Source organism: Octopus sinensis, linkage group LG19 (genome assembly GCF_006345805.1).
Source record: "Octopus sinensis linkage group LG19, ASM634580v1, whole genome shotgun sequence".
In the NCBI taxonomy this organism is placed as follows: domain Eukaryota; kingdom Metazoa; phylum Mollusca; class Cephalopoda; order Octopoda; family Octopodidae; genus Octopus; species Octopus sinensis.
The window spans coordinates 16,791,532-16,815,791 of record NC_043015.1 but is presented as its reverse complement, the minus strand read 5'-3'; the positions used below and the strand labels follow the sequence as shown (position 1 = coordinate 16,815,791).

General features: G+C 33.8%; 1 protein-coding gene across 1 annotated transcript in view; it reads left to right on the top strand.

The window, feature by feature from the left end:
• Positions 1 to 24,260, top strand: part of LOC115222336 (ATPase family AAA domain-containing protein 2B) — a 142,061-nt gene that overhangs the window by 75,593 nt on the left and 42,208 nt on the right. Inside the window, exon 24 of the mRNA XM_029792524.2 lies at positions 1,593 to 1,825. Within this exon, the coding sequence (XP_029648384.1) occupies positions 1,593 to 1,825 (233 nt within the window). The remainder of the gene's footprint in view (positions 1 to 1,592; positions 1,826 to 24,260) is intronic.

Genomic DNA, 24,260 nt, shown 5'->3' with positions numbered 1-24,260 from the left:
CTAGGACCATTAATAATCATGCTTTTTGACAGGACAAAGGAAATACCATTGTCCTGAACAACTGGAGCGCCGGTTCGATTCCAACTAATGGAACAAGGGGCATAATGTTTTTATGTTCGTTTACATTTTCCTTGCGTCCATAACAATATATTTGATGGTTAACTTTACAGAATGTTAACTGGAGACCGGGACCAGGGAGTGAGTTGGAGATGTTGAATTTCTGCATGAATATGAATTACTTTGAATTGAAAAATGGTTGTAAAATGCTTTTCTAAAAAGTTAACTGGTATTGAATATAGTGTAAATTTTACTGCTTTCTCTTTGTCTCTCACACTAATTTACTATCATATATACATGTTAATATTACAATAAATTTTCACTTCCATGTAGTAACCATTTTGCTTTATTCATAGCTTTGAATTTGGTGGAATTCTGAATTTGTGGCCACATGACCCACTGCATTGTTTGCCATTCCACATCCTTCAACAGGAATGTTATAAAAACCAAGTGTTTCAAGACAAAATTTCAAGCACCAAGTATAGACTTTAATGTGAATAAGTTTTGTATTTTACATATGCATATAGGCGCAGGAGTGGCTGTGTGGTAAGTAGCTTGCTTACCAACCACATGGTTCCGGGTTCAGTCCCACTGCGTGGCATCTTGGGCAAGTGTCTTCTGCTATAGCCTCGGGCCGACCAATGCCTTGTGAGTGGATTTGGTAGATGGAAACTGAAAGAAGCCTGTCGAATTATGTATATATATGTATGTGTGTGTATATGTTTGTGTGTCTGTGTTTGTCCCCCCACCATTGCTTGACAATCGATGCTGGTGTTTATGTCCCCGTCACTTAGCGGTTTGGCAAAAAGAGATCGATAGAATAAGTACAGGGCTTACAAAGAATAAGTCCCGGGGTTGATATGCTCGACTAAAGGCAGTGCTCCAGCATGGCCGCGTTCAAATGACTGAAACGAGTAAAAGAGTAAATATTGCCTCATCTTGAAATTTAAACTGTTACTGATATACCACAAATCTTATGCTGACAGCTACTGATTAAACACTAGTTTTGCCTTTGTCAGTATTTACACAAAGAAGATAATGTGTATTAGTTCATTTCTTTATACCAGTTTACAATTTTGACTTATTTTTAAACAGTACTATAGATCTGTCATTATCCAGAATATTTCTTTTAGCAAAATTAAAGTTTTGATTCTGGAGTTATTCTTGTCTTTTCTCATCTTATTTTCATACATTATCCTATTACAATTGCTCTTCTTCATTCCAGTTAGAATTTATTACAAAATAGTTTAATCAGATTTTAATGATATTTTACTTGATGCAAAAGCACCCCCCCCCCCTTTTTTTTTGCTTGTTTCCTTCTTTAGGGCTAATAATATAGAAAAATTATTGGAATCACTCGAAACCCTGAAGTTGAATTTTGTTGTTTGAATTTGATTTGCAAGACTGTTTTTCAAATGTGAATAAGCATAATTAATTGGTGGAATATTAGAAAACTAGATAAGGAAAGAAAGTGCTCAAAAATTATATGCTGGATTATAATACAGCAAACTCTTTTAAATGTAATGTCGTTTAAGGTGAAGCAGCCACATTCCAGATATCGATGGTTGGAGAAGATTTTTCTGGCAATAACAATGATATGGAAGCAGCCAACACTACTTATAATAGAGGACTGATGTCGAAACTTTTGGACCAAGTTGTCACTCAGACTAAAGGCTATACTGTCGAACGTTTAGAGAAACTTTACAGTGTATTCAGTCAATGCATTTATCAGCAAAGGAACAATCCTGACAAAGTTGATCTCTGTGTTGTAAGTAGTTTTAAATTAAATATACATTTATTAACTAAGCAAAAAATAAATTTCATTAAAATTGTAAAACTACAATTTTTTTTTTTTTTTCTTTTTAGAATATGGAACAAAAACTGGTGCAATACACATCCCAACACCGTGCCCGTGTCCGGCCCTCTATAAATATCACTTGAATTATCAAAGTTTTACTCTGCAGGGTTGAAAAATTGTCTTTTTTTTTTCTAAATAAAAGTTGGGTAGGGTTTTACATTAAGATACCATTCATCAACCCACACACACTTTTTTTTTTTCCTGTCTGTCTATTAAAACTGAAAATCTCCCAAATTTATAAAGTAAGGTAAATGTATTTCTAATTTGATCTCACCACTATTTATTTTCTCTTGATAAAACTGAAGAGGCTGCTGCTGTGATGAGAACTCCATTATTCACAGCCCTTGAGCACATGTCACAACGGTTTTATGGAGCTAGAACTGCCAAGGAAACTGTTTACTATTGGAAAAATTTTTTAAAAATAAAAGAAAAAATACCCTCCCTTGTTCCTATTAATACCTGAGAGTACTCTTCAAACTGTCAACATTTGTTCTTTACTTTTTCATTTCTTTTTATTGAAAGAAAAAAAAAATCATCTTAATTTGTAAGGAAAAAAAAATAAAATCCCTACAAATCATTTGTTTTTCATAAATTTTCAAGAGTACTTTCATTTACTTTTAAAGCTCATGGATCACTTTCATAACATTGAACATGGGATAGTTGGTTGAGGGAACTGAACTTACCCCCTTTTTTTGCAGTGATGTTTGTATAACCATTTCCATAGAGAAGAGTGAAGTTTCTGTTTTATATCCATTGTTTATGGTGCATAAATAAGAGTTCCATAAATGTAAATTTTACAAAATGCTGGATGTTGTTAAAAAAAAAATTTCTTCAAACTCTTAAGTTTAAAAATATTTATTGCAATGAAATTTTACATTTTGTAGACCAGCATATGTATAGTGGAATTCATTTAACTGGATATGCTTCAACAATCATGCCATGGCCCTGTAAAAGAAAGAAAGAAAAAAAAAAAAGTGGTACTATGCCTTGTTCTATTTTACTGTAAATATGACATCTTTAAAATACTAAAATGTAACTTACAATGCCTCCAGCTGCACATGCTGCCACAAGCCCATACTGCCCACCTTCTTTGTGTAAACGATTGGCTGCTGTAGTAACTAATCGCACTCCAGTTGCACCAAATGGGTGACCAATAGATAAAGAACCTCCCCACAGGTTAAATTTTGAAAGATCAGGAGTTCCAACCTAATAGAAGAAAAAATAACATTAATAGTAAGAAATCAGTTGTATGTTTGTAAATAAAACAAACAACCAAAAAATATTCTTACTTTTGAACTGCGTCCCATATAGGTTTTGGCAAACCAGTCAGAATCCATTGCCTTAAGATTGGCCAGGATTTGTCCCTGTGGAGAGCAAAATAAATTTTTAGTTTTCTCATACCAAAATATTCACAAATCATTTTATAATTTTTGTCTGTATAATAAAGAGAGAAAAAAATTTCCAAGAACTTACTGCAAAGGCTTCATGATATTCAAATACACTGATATCACTTAATTGGAGACCTGCTTTCTCAAGGACTTTAGGTGTTGCATATGCTGGACTACAAGATAATTATTCATTTTAGACACTGCCACAAAAATACTTCCAGTTTTGAAATATTTAAAGTTTTTTTTTCCCTTTTTAAAATTTTAATAAACTCTTCATTTCACTCATCAATCCATGTAGATTTAAAGAATTCATATCCCTAACAAGTCAGGGAAGGTGCAGTTTGAAGCACCAGTTAAGACAAATTGAATTTTAAATGAAAAATTTAGAGCTCATAATTAGAGCTGAGAGTTTCAATATGAATCAGACCTACCTCAGCAAACTCATCTTATTGTGTAAAAATGCAAGCATGTTTCAAACTAGACTTTTAAAAATTTTATTCGATGATTTTTGTTTATTTATTTTTTTTTTGTAAGAAAATAAATTAATTTCTTCAAATCACTTTCTCCTTGATGACTTAAAGCTTTATATATGTATATTTATAGATAGGTTTCACTTACCCTAGCAGAAGTTGATCTTTAGGATCCTGAGAGACATAGACAAAATCTCGTAGGTATGCTTTGGGTTTGAAGCCCATGGCTAAGGCCTTTTCTTCTGACATCAAAAGGCAAGCTGAAGCACCATCAGTCTGAAAATATTAACTGCATAAGTTACACCATTTCTTCAAATTGAAATCTGTATACAATTTAGCTTAAAATAACTCAAAACATTGAGATGTCTGTTTTCATATCAACATAAATTAGGCCTGTATATTTTGGGTTTAGTACTAGCTTTTTTTTTTTTTCAGCTTTAATTATTTTACAAGTTTGTTATAGTTTAATTTTGCACTTATTATAAAATACCAACTAGTAACTTTTACCTCGTAACACTTTTCTCAGTCTTTCATTATAATTAAGATTCATTCAGATTTTCCTTGTCAACCTTGGAATTTACTCAGATTGGTCTTTACATATATGTAAAGTATAGTTATATTCTGTTTTATACATAAGTGACTTAATTGTGCTTGAGAGGAAACCAAGTCTAGAATGTGAATTTTTTTTTTTTATTGGGATTAGACCAAAGAGTCTAAGGTAGGAAGAAAAACTCCACACTAATGTACTTTTTCTGAAATCAACTGACACTGGTAAATCATGTAATAAGAATAAGCATATAATAGGCTACAACTGTTTAAACTAATTAAAAATTGTCCAGGCTGTTGATGGTTTTTGTTTCTACATTGATATTTCTTGTTTAATGTGAACCTCCTAGCACAGTAATGCTTTTTTTTTTAAAAGCTTTCCATAAGAACACATAGTTAAAGAATTTCTCAAACATTCTAGGTATCTTTACAAAATAAAATATTTAAAGGAGTTATGAAAATTTGAGGCTCAGTGAGATTTTGCATTTGAGTAACCTTTAGTCAGCTCTATGCAGATTAGTGGTGCCTGTGTGGCACATGATTGATATGCTAGCCATTCATTTCAGTTATTACAGGCTATTATTTAAGACTTTTGACATTTAGCTTTATTCTAAAAGCAGATTGGTTAAATAAAAAATATTTAAGAGGATGAAATTCAGTCCTAGATATTAAAAGCTCTTAATACAGAAGGTGTTCTTTGGCGGACTTGTGTATACCAGGTGGTATACCAAAGCAATTGCAATCTTGGGTGATCATCTCAGTTTTTAAAAAGGGAGACACGAGAACACATGATTTATAGAATCTCTTTGATGAGCCTCTTCAGTAAAGTCTATACTAGGTGTCTGGGAAAGAGATATAGGGAAAATGTAGAGCTCAAGCTAGCTGAAAAACAGTCTGGTTCCCATACTGGATGCTGCACAATATTCTATAGTAGGTGTCTGAGAAATTGTGGGAACATTGTCAAGAAGTGTAGGCTTGCTTTGTAAACCTCATAAATGCATATGACCACATGCCATGAGGCATGCTGTAGAGGTTTTGCAGGAGTTTGGGATTAATGAGCAACTTCTGATTGTTGTGAAGTCCTGAATGCTCAGATGTTTGCATACGTATAAATGATGCTGGGTCAAAACTTTTTGACATGGGTGTTGGACTTTGGCAAGAGTACGAATTGTCACCTATTTTTATGAACTGGATTGATATTTGCAAAAGACCTGGTGTTGTTTGGTTCAACAGAAAGTGATCTCCAGCATGCCCTGAATAGGTTTGTTGTCAAGTGTGGTAAAACAGGGATGAGAATTAGTGTTGATAAGTTAGTGGAGGAGTTGAAGTATCTCAGGGCCATATTCATGGGTGGTGGGAAGCAGGAGGCTGAACTGGATGCTAAAATTGCAGGTGCCATCATAGTTAATGTGCCATGTCCAGCATTTAATCCTCAGAAGAGAGGTTGGTAAAAAATGCCAAACTTGTTATCTTCATTGCCTATCCTCATCTATGGTCATAAATGTTGGGTAATGACCAAAAGAGTATGACTGCAAATACAAGTGGCTGAAAATGGATTCCTTTGGGATGTGTAACTTAAAGATCAGGATGTCTCTCAGGTTGAGCAGCCACTTCACTGCATTAAGAGGTCACAGCTCTGGTACTACAGACATGATTAGAATGTTGTATGAATGATTTACAATAAGATTTCTTCAAGCCGAACCAACTGGCAGGAGATCTAGGGGTAAACCAAGAATGAGATGGTTGGATAATATCCATAGTCTAAGTTGATCATGTTTCTAATAGGATCCAATGAAGATGCCTAACCTACAACCCTCCCCGGTATGGTGGGTGGAGAAGATTGATTAACTGGCTTTCAAAGGAATCTTAAGACCAGCTGATGATTTACAAGAGCAAATATAACACAACTCAGCATCTATACAAATTGATTGGGTCTGTCTGTGGAATGACATTCTTGAGATTTCACCAACACAGTATTAAATGGCAGGCATCGACACCAGACACAGAAAAAAATCAGAGTTGCCAGTCTCTCACCATTGAAGCACAGATCATTACCAGACATATATGCTCAGGGCATATTGTGTGGATGAACATCATCATTGCTGTTTAACGTCTGCTTTCCATGCTGGCATGGATTAGATAGTTTGACTGAGGACTGGCAAGCCAGAAGGCTGCACCAGGCTCCAATCTGATGTGGCAAAGTTTCTACAGCTGGATGTCCTTCCTAACACCAACCATTCCAAGAGTGTAGTGGATGCTTTTACATGCCACTGGCACAAGGGCCAGCCAGGTGATACTGGCAACGACCATGCTCAAATGGTGTTTTTTACATGCTACCAGCATGGGAGCCAGTCTGGCAGCACTGGCAACGACCTTGCTCAAATGTTTTTCACGTGCTAGTAAGGCGATGCTGGTAACAATCACGCTTGAATGGTGCTTTTTACGTGCCACCAGCACAGGAGCTAGTCTACAGCCCTGGCAATGATCATGCTCGGATGGTGCTTTTAACGTTCCACTGGCACAAGTGCTAATCAGGTGGTACTGTCATCAGCCACATCACTGATTTTGTTTCACTTGCTTTATTGTCCAATGAATGAAGGGTACACATAAGTGGGCTGGTTATACACTGGCATAGGCCATGAGTTATGGTCTCACTTGGTTTGTCAGGTCTTCTCAAGCACAGCATATCTCCAAAAGTCTCAGTCACTAGTCATTGCTTTGGTGAGGCCCAAAACATAAAGAGCTGCATTAAATTAGAGGGATTTTGTCAAGAAACAATGCAAAATATTTCAGATATGACAGATTATTCATATTGGATTGAAACATATATATATATATATAAGGGTACCTTTTTAAACCAAGCTAGAAGGTGATACCATGGAAATGCGCTCTTTCTAAAGCAGGCTGTATTAATCATAAAGAACTGTAGATACATAATCTTGAGCTAATAACCATATAGAAAGCCCTCGTGTTCATATTTTAGTTGATGTTAAAATAGCTTTACCATCTAAAACTTACCAGAAATGAAGAATTTGCTGCAGTGATAGTACCATGTGGTTTAATAAAAGCTGGTTTCAATTTTTGTAGTTTTTCCATAGAAGAGGGACGGATACCATTGTCCTTCACAACCATTTCAGCCTTGCCTGAAATTACGAAGTGCAAGAAACTATAAACATTTTGTGAAAAGTGATGAGTTAGAAAAACTTTAATTTTCTTTATAATATAACTGTTTTATGATGTTAAGCATATTGCTGAATTGAAGATAAAAATAATTTCCAGACTGATTCTATTATGACCTGTCAAGCAAATAGTGCTACAATTCTAAAAGAGAGAGTTTCCATCATCACTGCATTTCTCAGACATTGTTGTACAAAATAACTTTCTATTTGACATAAATGCCATTACTGAAATGAAAGCCCTAGGTTATCAAATAAAAATAACATTGGATTCACTCATTTGTCATGTTGAATCATTTGTTTACATCAGTAATTTTGTTTGACAGTTACAGTCTCAAAAATGAAAGACACTTGCCCAAGGACTCCAAGGTTCAATCCCAATGTGCAGCATCTTGGACAAGTGTCTTATAGTGCAGCCTCCAGTCATTCAGTCATTGCTTTATAAGTGAATTTGATTGACAAAAATTGTATGGAAGCCTATCACATTTGTGGATATTGACATTGTGATATTACTTTCACTGACTGAGTGAAATAGTGTTATGATGTTTACATTCCTTGTTGACATTATGACTAGCCACATTGTGCTTTCAAAGACCTGTGGAATAATAAATCCCCGACTTGAAAAACATGAGGGTTCTATGTGTTAAAAAAACATCCAGCTGTAAAATGCAGCATCAAATAAGCTTTCATCCAACTTATGTTAGCATGGATAAACAAATTTAAAAATAACTGCAATTGATGATAATACTACAGCATACCAACAAATTTACAAGGGTTGGCTGAAAAGTTCATAGGCTGACCAAGATGCTCTCATGGAATGCAACTAAATGAGATTTATTATTCAACATAGACCCCCTTGTGGTCCACACACTTCTTCCATTGGTGTTGCAGTACTTGGATCTCATCAGTGAAGAAGCTTCAATCCTGTTGGTTTGTCATCAACAGCAGATATGATATCATCATTGTGATATTGGTTTCCAGCCAATGTTTTTCATGTTGAGGAACAGATGATAATGATCACAACAACCATTGAAAACAAGGACTTGTCTGGATGAAACAAGACCGCTTTTGTCAAAAGGCTTGCTCTTCATAGCCTTTTGTAACTGCTTCATCAAGTTGGCATAGTACTCTGCATTGAAGGTGTGGCCCATTTGAAAACAGTCAAAAATAATGCCTTTTGTATCCCCAAAAAACTAAGGCCATCATCTTCCCTGTAGATGAAATTACCATGGCCTTCTTTGGAGCATGAGGAGTGTTTCCACTGCATGAATTGTCTCTGTCTGAAAGTGATGAAACCAACTCGTATCCTAATTTAGAAAACATTCAAGGAAACCAATTGGATCTACCTCAATGTCAGATTATCTCATGATTTGATCAGTCTGGTGCACTTTTTATCAGGTGTCAAGACATGGCACCCACGAAGCAGAAACCTTTGTCATGCTAAATTCATTGTGCAGAATATTCTAAATTCATAGGATATGATAACAGCATTGACCTGTTATTTATTACCATGTGGTGAACACAAAGTTTTCCTCGATAGTGGCAGTTGCAAGACGTCCACACTTTGGGTCATCTTCAAGACTCTCCCTTCCTCTCCTAAATTCAGCTGCTCACTTTTGCATTGTTGATAAAGCTGGAGCATCATCCCCTAATGTAGCAACCATGTCAACAGGAATGTCTTTGGGGGGTTAAACCATTTTACTGCTGGTGCTTGATAACACCACAACGCCAAATTTTGTCCATTTTCAAGAAAGTCCTGCTACCAGTTACTTTTGAAGTCTTTGGACAGTCAGATGTCAGTTTACCTAGAAAAAACAACGCAGTTAATAAGAAGTGTTGAAATGAATGAATGAATGCAAGATTTCACGGCTTTAAGCATCACTCCTTCATAGTCCACCTATGAACTTTTCAGTTCACCCTCATATGAAATATTTTGGTTAATTAAAATTTTCCGATTCCTTATATCTTTATATCTTCTTTGTCCTATAATTCAGTTAATAAAATATATCTGGGTCATTGAACTTTGACAAAATTTGGCAAGCTTTCATTCTCAGAATTTGATGGACGGAATGAAGTCTTCAGATGAGCAAATAGTGAAAATTCAAGTTGTGTACCTGAGATAGCTTATTTAAAACCATTATTTTGGCCATTACTTCCATGATTGATTAAAAGCAAACTATTCTTACCTGCTACTTTATAGGGAACAATATCAGTAAGCAATCCTTTGTCAGAAGCTTCTTGTGCCAACATATGCGACCTTTGGGCATATTCATCCTATAATTAAAAATTTTTAAAAAAGAGTAATTTCTATAAACAACGGTAACACTTGACAAAATAAAGTTATTCCAAGTTTACAAAAATTACCTGTTCTTGACGGGAGACAGAAAAAGCTGATGTTAGTCTGTCAGCAGAATGGCCCATTGTTTCTCCAGTAGAGAATTCAGACACTGATGGAAGCTGGGGTGAATAAAAGAAAACAAAAAGCAATATTAAACTAGGGATATTACATGCATTTTAAAAATTACAAAAGAAAGGTGAGTATATAACCAGAAGAAGGAATTAGTAGGAAATATGTCATGAAATATAGCAGTAATGTTTCACATGCAGATTTTACTAAATAATGATTTCCTGACATAATGTCAGACTAAGAAACACGACAATGCTATAAGTTCCCTTGAAATGAATAGATTAGTTGCTCGGAATAGCAGACAATGTTATTTACAGATGCAAAGAGTTTTTACTGTCATTTTTTAAATATCTAATCTAACATACCATTCTATATTTGTATAAATTTTCTAAATGCAAAAAAACCCAACTTTTTGAGTACAAACATTGCCAGCAATTTGAAGTGTTTTAATATTCAATTGAAGTAAATAAGCTAGTAAAATATAGCTGAAAATAACTGTTTTGTCAAGTTATATAATAATTACAAATATAACTCACATCAGGAGTCAGAGAAGAAGGGGTCAACATTTGGCTGATCAAAGAAAGCTTCTGGGGGAGCTTTTTAGCTTTGTTAAGTGACAGCAACAACTTCCTCATTTTACGACTTAATCGGATTGGAGCATCTGACAAAAACTCCACACCACCAGCAATAACAGCATCACAGTTCCCGGAAGCTATTAATCCTATAGCTGGAAAAAAAAAAAAAAAACAGGAAGAAAACATATATTTCACTACTGGAAACAATATATTTGGTAATTGACATTGAAACAATACTGTACTCTTTTTCTTTCTATATAAACAATTCAAATAGCTCTATTCTAGACTAAGAGAAAAACTGCTAATAACCTGAAGTAATTGCTTGGTTTGATGATATACAAGCTTGGGTGACTGTGTGGGCAGGAATTTTGTCTGAGAAACCAGCTCCTAAACTTGCCTGAAAAGAGAAAGTAAAGTTGTAAGCAAAGGATTTGTAAATTTGGGCAGCAAATAAATCAAAGGAAAACAAATACTCACTTCTCTTGCTATGTTGCTTGTTTTCACTTCTTGTATTACAGTACCCATGATAATATAGTCCACAGCATCTGCCAAAAAGGAAAACAATCAGACAATCATTTAATAGTCACAACTCAACTGTTAAAATATAAAATGGTAAGCATTTAGAAACATTCTGAATGAGGAAACAAAATCTTCATGTAAAACAATATGACCAACTCCAACAATTGTTATACTTAACGGAATGCAATAATAAAAATATACCCACAGCAGCATGTTTCTCAAATCAACAAAACAGTAATACATATTCTTGAATCTTTCCTTTTAAAACATGCAAGAGGGGCAGCTTACGCCAAACACTGACAAGAGATCATATAAACACAACTAAAACTGCTACTACTCCCAGGAAATACAACTTAACATTATCAAGCTGTCAGACAATGCAAACTATAAGAAAGAGTGATAATTCAATTTTCTAGTGACTCATATGAAAATACACTTATCATCTTGGTTGGCTGATAAACAATATTTCTGTTTGGTATTTATTTAAAGTTAATTAAACTAGAGTGGTCTGTAGAGTTTAAGCGGATTACGACAGGTTGGCCTGGCATATGTAGTAGTATGCTTCTAATATGTTCCTGAACACAACCAGCAAGGGAGCAGCTTGTTTCTCCAATGTAAAGGGCATCACAAAGTTTGCATATGATGCAATATATAAGATTAGATGATGTGCATCAGACGTTCTGAGTAACATGATGTGTCTTAGGTCAAGTGATGGTTGAATATAATAAACAGTAGTGGGTCTGAGAACCAAGCCCTGAAGATATCTACCTGTACATTAAATTCCTTAAACTCATTGCTAACTCACCTTGTAGATGGCATTTCTGTACACGGTTTGTACAACTCTCACATGCCATTTATCTACAATGTTTTCTTGGCAACCACTGGACTACAGAGCATGTGTGAATGCTTTTAGTTAAGAAAAGCACCTGTAGCAGTTTCACTAGAAAGAGGACATCAGTGTTAACCTCTTCTGACACAAACCTTAATTTCATATCATCTTAGCTAATTAACTTCCTTATTAGTTGTGCTATAACTTGGTTCATCAGTTTCATACATCTGAAGTTGCTTCTTTTAAGAGCATTTCTTTCGCCTTTGTAATAGTTGCTGAGGATATTGCTATGCCAGTTACTGGGTATGACACTTTCCTGTACTATATTAAGAAAGGCACATTGGATATTGTGATCCTGTGTTCTCCGCACACAGTAAAAAAGGATTGACATAGCTGCAATACCTTCAAATATAGGCCTGATTGAACAATGTAGATCTAGGGCTAAATAACTAAGTAACTTTGCAAGTGACAAAATTTCTTATTTTACCAGAGATTTTCAACATCTCAGCAACTATTCCTAATAGTGCATGCTGGTATATTGAAGTGCACTTTCGATTGATTAGCTGTCAACTTCAATAATCACTTGTCCTTCACATATTTTCTACATTCAGCATAATTACATAAATCTCATAATTACATTTCTATTCCACTTCTTAGTAGCAATGATGCACATTCACTGCTATTATTCTGTAGACACTTCTCTCTTGTGGCATCACTTGTCCTAACACATTGCAGTTCAGAACACCTCACACCTCTGATCTTGTTAGAGAACATTACCAAGCCTCTTACATTCAGTTTCTCTCTGTCCTAAATATAACCAACATCTAACTTATCTAGTTTTGTGTCACTCTCTACATTGCTCTATACACTGATATAGTCTGTGGCTGACAGCAGATTGTCATTTAAACACCTATTTATTTTCTGTCCTCCCTTTCCTTGTCATTCATATCAGCTAATACGTTTTTGAACTTACGTCTTTCCCTACCTTCTTTGCTCAGACTGTCTTGTTCATCTCACTCTGACTCTGATATACCTTGTCTACATTGAATGGTATATTTTTCACCATGGAAAGAATATTCACAACCATCTGCCTATTTTAATTCCTTATGAATAGGAATTCTACCTGATTGGTAGGTTTCTTGAAGCTAGTGTTGCAAATGGTTATAGTCAGTTGCATCATGGAACTCAAAAAGATTTCATTCCCTGTATTATATCTATAGTCTTCTTGTATATCAGATAACCATCATGATGTAGTCTAATACGTCTATTAAAGTAACCAGCTGTAATACCAGACTCGCCATCATTTGTTATTGAGCTGGTCTGCAAGAAGATCTCATAGAAACAGTCCTACTACTTGATTGGGGTGCATGTGCAGAGATCATAGTTGTCATGTTGCTTATGACTTGCGGAAGCTTAATTATTCTGTTAATTGTCAAGAATTTGAAACTGTTTCCCAGCTTCATAAATTAGACAATAATAAAGTAACTGCAAATTACTTATGACTTAACTTATTCCATGTAATTTTGTTGTGTCTAGGAAGAGTCATTATGCCAATATAATAAACAGAATGTGAAATAGTTCAGAAACAATTATCTGTTTTAGCTACTCTCACCTGCCCATTGTTGCTTAGAAATTTATAAAAAGTTGGTTATAAATATCTTATTGAAGCTAGTGTCTACACAAACTTTCCTTACTCCCAGTATTTCCTTTCTCTCCATTAAACCTAATATAGCAGTCACAATTCAAACATAATATACAAACATAATGGTCCACTCACAACTCTCACATCTAATAATATGAAAAAATAAATTTACCTTTTGACAAGTTTGTTCGCTTAACTAAACCACTACAAAAAATAAAACAATATATTAAATATTATTTAAAGGAGGTTTCTAAATAAAATATTGAGTAAATTTTTACTACTGATCAAACAAAACTTCTAGTATACTATCATCAGTTAAAACTGACTAGTTTTCTTAACATTTATTATTAAAACATTTCAGAACTTTTGAGAATAAACTTATGTAAATACCAGTTCAATGTTCATTGCTTTGATGAGAGCACAATGATAAAATTTTAAAATTATATTGTTTATCCATTTACCTATAATATAAAATATATTCAGTTTAAAACACAAAGAGTATTTAAAAAAATTAGAAAGTCATTAAAGTTATCTCCATTTTCAAGAAAATAAATCTATCAAGTACTTTTTAAATGAGCAAATTATTGAACTTTAGGTTATCTTCCTCAATGAATGTTTCATAAATAATTTTTTAATATTGTTTAGCTACAAACTTTTATTTTAAAAATATTTTATTTCACATTCTGCAAACTTGGTTTATACAATATTTACACTGACACAGAAGACTTCACCATAAACAACATTCCTTAAGGTACTGTTTTCACTATAGTGATGTATCTTTCTGGATGAGTTGAAGATTTGTCAGCTACTTCTAGCAGGTTGAGCAACCACATAAAATCTCCAATATTTTTGAGTATGTGTAGATTAGTTAGATTTGTGGCAAATGAAGAATGTCAAATTATTTTAATAACAATTTTGTCCCAAATATTAACATATTTTCATCTCAGTGAAATATCCTAACAGAAACCTCCTCATACATAAAGCAGTAACTGATAAGTTTCAGTGAATTATTTTTCATTCATGATAAGGAATATTTCCATGACTTATTTTTGTAGTTTCTCAATTGCTGTGTAACAAATATTTCTCTAAAAAAATAAGGTTTATCTTACAGATAGAAAGACTGACTGTTTTACTGAATGAAGGGCTTTGTAAATTAGTTTAGCCACCACTTATAGTTTATAAGTAGTTTTAAGTGGAAGGAACTGCATTCAATAAATTGAAAGTAGTTTACAGTAGAGTTGGTTGTTTTAGTAAAATGCCGGTGGCACATGAACAAAACATTTGAGCAAGGTTGTTGCCAGTGCAGGTGGCATGTAAAAAAACACCATTTGAGTGTGGCCGTTGCCAGTACTGCCAGACTGGCCCTCGTGCCAGTGGCACATAAAAGCACCCACTACTCTCGGAGTGGTTGGCGTTAGGGAGGGCATCCAGCTTTAGAAACTCTGCCGGATCAGATTGCAGCCTGGTGCAGCCATCTGGTTTGCCAGTCTTCTGTCAAATCGTCCAACCCATGCTAGCATGGAAAGCGGACGTTAAATGATGATGATGATGATGATGATGATGAGTACCTATTTTCAATACTTTTCTGTTTTGCCTTCCAGTTTCCTCCTCTTTATCTTTTTCCTTTCTTCACATCCCTATTTCTTTATTTTTTTGGTGGCATGTTCGGAAAAAATAAAACACCTCCCTTAATTTTCTGCTGAACAATTATGTTAGAAATGAAATTCTAGTGCAACATTTTCAAAACTACAAAATGTCTGGTTTCATGAAATCATTGAAATAACATGTGATGAACAGAAGGGAAACATGATTTTTATAATAATATATATTCTGGGAGAATTGAATATAATTGAAATAATCCCTAAAATTCATAGAAGCCACTGGCAAAATTATATTTAAAAAATAAGAGTTTGTTGGTGTCCAATAATAATAGTGAAATTATTGTGTATAGTGCTCAGGTGCACTACAACTCATGAAAGGTGCATGTACAGTACATAGAGTTATGTACAAAAGTCAGGAAAGCGAACAGTGTATGAGTCATGATAGACATGTGTGCATGCGAATGGATCAGGTGTAGTGTTGCCGAATTTCAGGAAGCATGCAGGTTTTAAAGGATGCAATGTCTCAGCAACTAACAACTGATGCAGGTAGTTTGTTCCATGCTTCAGCAACTCTGAGTGTGAAAAAATGTTTCTGAAAGTCATGGGAGCTGTGCTTTTTCTGACTTTGTAGACATACCCACATGTGTTAGACATATGGAGCTCAAAAAAGTGCTCAAGGTGGTTGTTCGTATGATGGTTAATAATTTTGTGGGTGTTTACCAAGTCATTTCCCAGATGTCGGAGCTTCAATACATCTATGCCCAGGGAAGCAAGGAGTTCAGTGTATGGTAGATGCCTGATGGAGGGTATTTGCTTGGTTGCATGTCTCAGAACAGTTTCCAGGAGGTCAATGTCCTGAGCAAGATAGGGGTTACAGACTGGTGATGCAAATTCCAAATGTGGCCACACCATAGCCATATACAGCCTTAAATAGATAGCTGAGAGCGGCCGACAAACGTCTTGCTGAGTGATGCCAAGATGCCCTTGGCTTCTTGACAATTTTAGAGATGTGCTTTGTCCAGTGCAAATTGCTGCTGACAGTAATGCTCAGGTCACATTCACAAGAAAACTTCTTGATATTAGTGTGTGGAGAGAATATGTGGATGCTGGGTAAAGGACATTTAATATTTCAAACAGGTACTTTTATTTAAAAAAAAAGAATTCTTTGAAAAATGGTTGATCTTAAATTTTAGATATTCCTCTCCCAGAATACATTGATATAATCACTTTTTACTATTAAACTCTTTATATTGGATATTCATTAATGTATCTTTCTGTATAGTGATTACCAATAAATCAATATACTGGCTCCTTACTCAAGAAAACTTTCTCAAAATAGAAAGCAAATTATGGTTTTAAGATAAGAAATATGCAGCCAAAAGTTGACTGAAATTCTCAGAAAATGATCTAAAATACTTTTTTTTTTCCTAAAGGAAAGTGGATTGACAAAACCATTAGAGCATTGGCCAAAATGCCTTGTAGAATTTGCCTTTTATTTATCTGAGGTAGATAAAATAAAGTACCGGTGAAGTATTGGGTTTCATGATAATGACCAACTCCTCTTGGCTAATTTTCGGGTCTTGTGCCTATGCTACAGACAAATCTTATATACTTTACATAATTAGTATAACAAAATCTTCATCCAATTAAATGACAAAATAGCAGCAGTTTACCAAATACTTCATCAAACAGTGTAAAAGACTAAACTAGAAATTAGACATTTGAAACTTTTAGATGAGGAAACATGAAAGTTTCCTTCTGCAGAAATCTCAGATTTAGTAGTACTTTGATCTATTTCAGGAAATTAATTTTTATTTATTTATTTGGCTGTATACAGCTTACTTACAGCAATGCATTCCGAGCTAAATCATGAGGCATAAGGTTAACGTAGGTTGTTCCTGAGGTCAAAAATGGAATACGGACACCTTCTACTAATACAACATTCCGAACACCAGGTTTTGAAAGAGTTTTTCGACCTACAAAAGGAAAAATATAAAACTTACAAAATAAAAATTATCATTAACAACTTTGAAATGAATAAAAGTACTTCTCTTAGCCCTCATGACAAATCTGCCTAAGAAGTACTAAACTTCTAAGAGAAAATAATAAATATTGGTGAACATTACTCCACTACAAGTGTGTATTTAGACATATCCCTAGCATACTGTAGACCATTCTGATATTTTCTCAATGTTTGCACCAGTTATAAACAGCGTTTTTACATTTACACCTGTAACTTTTAAATACATTGATATTTAAACATCTGGATTTTTTTTTTATACAACAATGCTCAAGTTGCATCATGACAGTCACTTATGACATACTGTTATCATTATAGTTACATCTGTTTAATTTTATAATAATATTAGTTTCTTCTCATACATATTTGGCTTGGCTACTGTAATCTATTCCAGTGTATCTCTTGCCAAACAAATACAATTCCGATGTTGAAGTCTACCCTGTAATATTCAGTGCACTGTTTTTACCCAGGGAAAGAGTAGTTGCATATTAACCCTTTAGTATTTAAACCAGCCATATCAGGCCCAAATATTCTACATGTTTAATGATGAAGCTGACCAGATTTGGCCTTCACACCTACCATACAATGTCATTCTAAAAATATACAAAATCACATTATTGAAATCTTGAAGTTATGAGATAATACATGATTAATTTAAACCAATTTCAATAAATAAACAATATGTTTGACAGAGTAATCTGAATGCTAAAGGGTTAAAAAGGAATTGATTTATAATTTAACATCACACCATACTTATACACACTACAATACATTTTGGAAGATTCAAATTTAAAACATTATTTGTCTAGATTCCCCAACTATGCAGTATGGGAATTTGAATGCCAATTGAAGAGATTAAATCTAAATAACTATCAAGCGGTTAATTTGTTCTAATGTAATTCATGAAAACTATGTCAGCTATAGCAAAAGTAGCACTGAAGACAGTTGAAATTTAAGTTTAAAGTCCCACTTTTTGCAGTCAGCATAAAGAAAAACAGCTACATAAAGCATAATAATACATACAATCAACTAAATATGTAAAACTTTCTTACTTGGAGCAACATTCTGGTGAGCAAACGATACACTGATACAACGAACACCTGTCAAGAGAGATACAAAAGACAAAAGTTGTTATTTTATACAGTGAAGTAAAATGATTTCTCTTCCTTTCTCTATCATTTTTCAAAGACTCAGCCTTCTAATTATATGATTACCGACCAGAGAAACCAACTTCTTAAGTTTCCCATGACACCTTAAAATTAGGATTAGAGTTAATCAATAAAAGTCAGCAGATGAAAAGATTCACAGTACTGATTACTGTAATTGAGAATAACCTCAATGGTTTGACATTTTCACAAATTTTGATCAGTCTGATAGCAAAATAAATGGCAGTAACTGCTAATAATTCTCCAACTTTAATAAACAGCATTGTGCTTGTTGGATAAACAATGAAAATACCTAATCATAAGTTGTAAGTTATATGCTTTTACTCCAAACAATTTATCCAGAAGTACAATTTCATAGACTCGAGAGTTAGTCAATACAGGAGCCAGTTTCTTTCCTCTGTACAAACAACTTTATTTGTAGCATTGTTATGTCACAGGTGCTGAAAGTCTTCACAGATAATTAATGATTAAACTGATACTTCACATCACTGCAAAAACATAAGGCTGTGTTGATACTTCACCCATCTCCGAGTTGGTATAGAGCTATGAAAACATATTAAGAAAATCACATTGGTTTGAGTATGAAGCTATGAAAACAGCTATGAGAGAAGAATTCACCACGGACCATAATGAATGGTGTCCAAATTCCGTCTCCTTTTCATGCTAAAAATGGCTGTTTATAAGGCTGTTGCTGAAAGAACATTCTAGAACTTGACACATGAAGAAGGAGTTCTGGTTGGCTAAAATTGGGATCTGCAGGCACAATAAACTTGTGATTTACATGCAATCAGAAATGAAGATGAAGTCAACTATCATACATATCTCAATCAGAAACATTAACAGAATGTCAGCTTGTTCAATCACATGACTGTCATCAAGGCCAAAGTTCTCTATTCAGGCACACTGCTCTTTTACTCCTTTCATTGGCTGATATTTTGAATATAAAAGATAGTATTAAATGATGCTTGGCTCACAGCAACCTGTAGGGATTGCAAATATACAGTATCATATGGGTAATGCACCTGAGTCTAAGTGCCATCAATTTGCTTTTCCAAAAAATTAGATACTACATTTTCAAGGTTCATTAGCTGCTGGTATGAAAAGCAGCCAAATAAAAATCATTTGTGTAACTTAACTAATAGTTGTTGAAACAAATAACAAAATTACATTTATGTGACTGAACAAGAGACAGAAATAAATAAGGTTAAAGAAAAAATATATTTGTAACTCTGAAGTAAAATTTTTTTTCACTGCAGTTTCTAGTTTACTGCATCCTATATTTTGACATTAAATCAACAGAAAAGTAGTTATTAAGAGAGTGCCCTCCCACCCTTCCTCTAGCACACAATGGCTGCTGCAGTCATTGCTAATACTTTTAATAAATGTGGCGAGTTATGGGGGAAAGAAAAACAAAGCAAAATTAGGTTTAATCATAGAATTAGATGTTAAAACTCACATCATTAACAAGATTTACTCTTTATCGAAATAATTAACTATGAAGAGTGTTGTAATAAAAGAGAAAGCTCTATGTCTGTAGTAAAACATGATTAGCTCCCAGACAGTGTAATGACGTAACTACACAGATCAGTTCATTGACCTCAATGTTCTCTTTGCAAATACAATTCTCTCACTCACTCACTCACTCATTCACACACATTTATTCTTGACATCATATAATGACTGTAAACAAACATCAATCTTGCAAGCAATGATGGCTGTTTCCAGTCTTCAATGAAAATATGTCTGGTCATATATTCTTATTTCTGGGAAAGCCATATCAACTCTAACATGTTTCTGCATTACTATTAGTAGATCTACTTCTAGTAGCAAAGTGATAGATTTGAGCTCATCAGAAACATTCATCAATTACATCTCCTTTATTTACAGAACTAAGTTGAATGAGACTAACAGTCCAACACTGGCAAATCTTATGTAGCAAAAAAAAAAAAAAATGTACAGTAGTATAAAAGTATAGGCATAGGCATAGCTGTGTGTTAAGAAACTTGGTTCAACCAGATACTCCCCAGCTCAGTCCCACTGCGTGGCACCTTGGGCAAGTACTATAGCCTCGGGCTGACAAAAACTGAAAGAAGCCCATCATATATGTGCGTGTGTGTCTTTTTATATGTGCTTGCCCCATCACCACTACCGCTTGACAACTGACGGTGTGTTTACGTCCCTGTGACTTAGCAGTTTGACAAAAAAGAATAATAGAATAAGAACTAAGCTTTTAGAAAAATATAAGTCAATGTGTTCAACTAAATAACTCTTCAAGATGGTGCCCTAGTATGACTGAAACAAAAGTTAAAAGATAGTATTAATCATAACCAATATTATTATTCCTTAATTATAATTATTTATTGTAAATTAATAGATTCTGAGGAACTTAAAGCAGGTATGTATTGGCAACTAATAACAGAATAAATTTTATGCCACAAAGAATAATTGTAATTAGTTTTTTTTTTCATATTCCCTACATTACATATATTACCAGCCTATTCAGATAAAAGGCTCAACTGACAATTCTGTATGTGGAATTACAATCTGCATCAGGCAAGCTATTTCCCCCATAACATTTTTCCCTTTTATGTGTATTGCCCGTACAATACATGAAAATAAAAATTGATAGAAACAGCTGCACTTCAAAGACATGCCAAGGCCATCCAAATGCAACTATAGTACTCCATCATTCTGACCTTTGAATAATGAAAAACTTGATTATCATGGTACTGATATTGAATCAAAACTCTTGTAGTAGATACACTACATGAAGAATTTATCATTAACTCTTGAAATCAACCTGCTAGAGACTTTCTCTAATTCTAGGATACAAACTTCCTGTTTTAAAATAATCTCAATTAAAACCTTCCATCAGGAGTGGGTGTGTTATAAGAAGCTTGCTTCTCAACCACATGGTTCTGGATTTAGCCCCACTGCATGGCACTTTGGGCATGGCCACAGTCTAATGACTAAAACAATTTATGCTCTAAACACCAGCCAAATGACAAAGTTATTTTATTAAATTCTTCATTATTTTCAGTATAGGCATAGCTGCACATTAAGAAGTATACTTTACAACCATGTTGTTTCAGGTTCAATAAAGCTGTGCAGTACGTTGGGAAGTGACTGTTACTATAACCCCCATAACCTTATCAATAGGTTTGGTAGATGGAAACTGAAAAAGTCTGCATTTATATATTCATGTCCCCAAGCCTTAAAACTGCAAAGTTACTATCGTACAAGTGGTGTGGTTTGTTTGCAATCATTCATAAAAATACGTCCAATCATTGTGTTCTCCATGTTTGAAGGACTAGAAAATTTGCCCCACCTATACAAACATGGAAAAAGGACATTCAAACAATGTGACGACATATAGACTTCATTCTAGTGATCTAAATATCTAAACTGGTATTTAGATTATTACACTACAAATGTTTTTTTTACACACACACAAACAAACAGCACTCCATTTAATGTTCAGATAACATTCTATATACATACGTTATCTACAGTAGCCTCTGTATTAATTAATCTAAGAGATAAAATCTGGACCTGAAATGCATGACTTCAATGGAATTTTGGTTCCTGTCTCACCTGAACATCTGCAACAAAGACTTTAAACAACTCTCAAACTCCTTCACTAATATGAATCAAACTATCTCTCATCCTACAGCAAGGACAATTTCATTTCATCTCACTCTCTCAACATATCATGAATGTACAAAAATTTGTTCTCACATCCTCCTACACAAACAATGCTAACATCCTGGTTTACACAACAGCTCTCCAAATACTTTAATTCTTTCTCTCTCCTAGACTCAGCTGTTATCCGGTGTGCATGCATACACATACAATATACCTCAAACAGGAATTTCCTCAATAAGAATATCCAGCACAAATTTTGACTTCTAGCCAATCACAAGATGAAAGTGATGATAATGAAAATGGAATGATATTGAGAGTGGCATAAACTAGAATTAAACATATGACTTAAAACAAGGACCTATCATGTTTGCTACAAAAATCTTAGGTAGAAAAATAAAATAAAAACTGGTCAAGTAGAAGAAGCTTCATACACATGAGTGAGAGCATTATATAAAAATCTATATTTCTGTATATGTGTGTACATATACACATACACATGTCTATAATGTATGTGTGTGTGTGTATATGTTATGTATAAATATATAGCATGATGGTAGTTTATTTGTATCAGAAGATCATGAGGAAGTGTAGCACAACCTCATGTGATTATGTAAACCAATTCTTGACACTGCAGAGCCTTTCTTCCTGCACTTAGTAGTTTTAAGGTGAAAGTCAGTCAGGGTAACCTGAGCCCACTCTTTAGCCTGTAGGTTTCACCAAAGTAGCTCAATAGGCTAAGACAGCTGCTAAGTGAATCGCTTTACAGGGATGCAGATTAGAGAAGACTGTAAAAGAGGGCACTGAACTATCTGAAGGAGTCCACCATATATATATATCTAGGTGTGTAGCTGAGAAGATTGCTTTCCATGGTTCCTGGTTGGGTCCCATTGCATGATACATTTGGCAAGTATCTTCCACTTATGAGTGGATTTGGTAAATAGCAACAGAATGCTTACTGTATGTGCGTGTGTTTGTTTCTCCTTGTCTAAATTTCACATTGTAGTTCTAAATGTGTGTCACTGTCATACAAGCAGTGTCATAAGGAAATATCTAAACCAATGAAGGCCAATAACAAGAATGAGCGACACATTGTGTTCTTGAGCAAAACACTTCATTTCAAGTTGCTCCCATCCACTCAGCTGGCAAAAATAAGTAGCACTCTGATGAAGATCCGTTACCTTAATTCAGATGCCCTATGAAGATGAAAAATATTCTTCTCACATTTATGTATAGAATGCATTTTGGCAATCTCAGTAGTAATGTCCATAAGATATGTTACATCACCTATTTTGTTATGAGGTGCTTTGTATTAAAAACTAAGCTATCAATGTAGTCCAACACTATGTGTTGGTTAATCTGTGGTTTTCTCCATTTTCTAATTCACTGCATTAAATACATACATGCATATATATATATATATATATATTATATATATATATACTATATATATATATATATATATACATACACATACCTATGCATATATATATATATATATATACATACACATACCTATGCATATATATATATATATATATATATATACACATACCTATGCATATATATATATATATATACACATACCTATGCATATATATATATATATATATATACATACCTATGCATATATATATATACATATACCTATGCATATATATATATATATATATACCTATGCATATATATATATATATATATACATATACCTATGCAATATATATATATATATATATATATATATATATACATATACCTATGCATATATATATATATATATATATATACATATACCTATGCATATATATAATATATATATATATATATACATATACCTATGCATATAATATATATATATATATATATATATATACATATACCTATGCATATATATATATACCTATGCTATATATATATATATACATATACCTATGCATATATATATATATACATATACCTATGCATATATATATATATATATACCTATGCATATATATATATATATATATATATATATATATATATATATACATATACCTATGCATATATATATATATATATATATACACATACCTATGCATATATATATATCTTTCGTCTCAAATGCTAGCTGAAGCATAAAAACTTTCACTCACAAAAACTTATTCACACCACCGCAAAGCATTCATCTCAATCCTGTCTTCTTTCTGCCGCCTAAAACCTCATCTCCCAATTCTCTCTCTCGCTATGTGGTGTCGGTTCTCCCTCTGTTTTCACTGTCTCTCTCTCTCTCTCGGTATATATCTCACCTTCACTCGCTACCGCAGGATGAAAAAACATCAGCTAAGTTCCCGACCTGTTTCCTCTTTTCATTGTTTTTGCAAG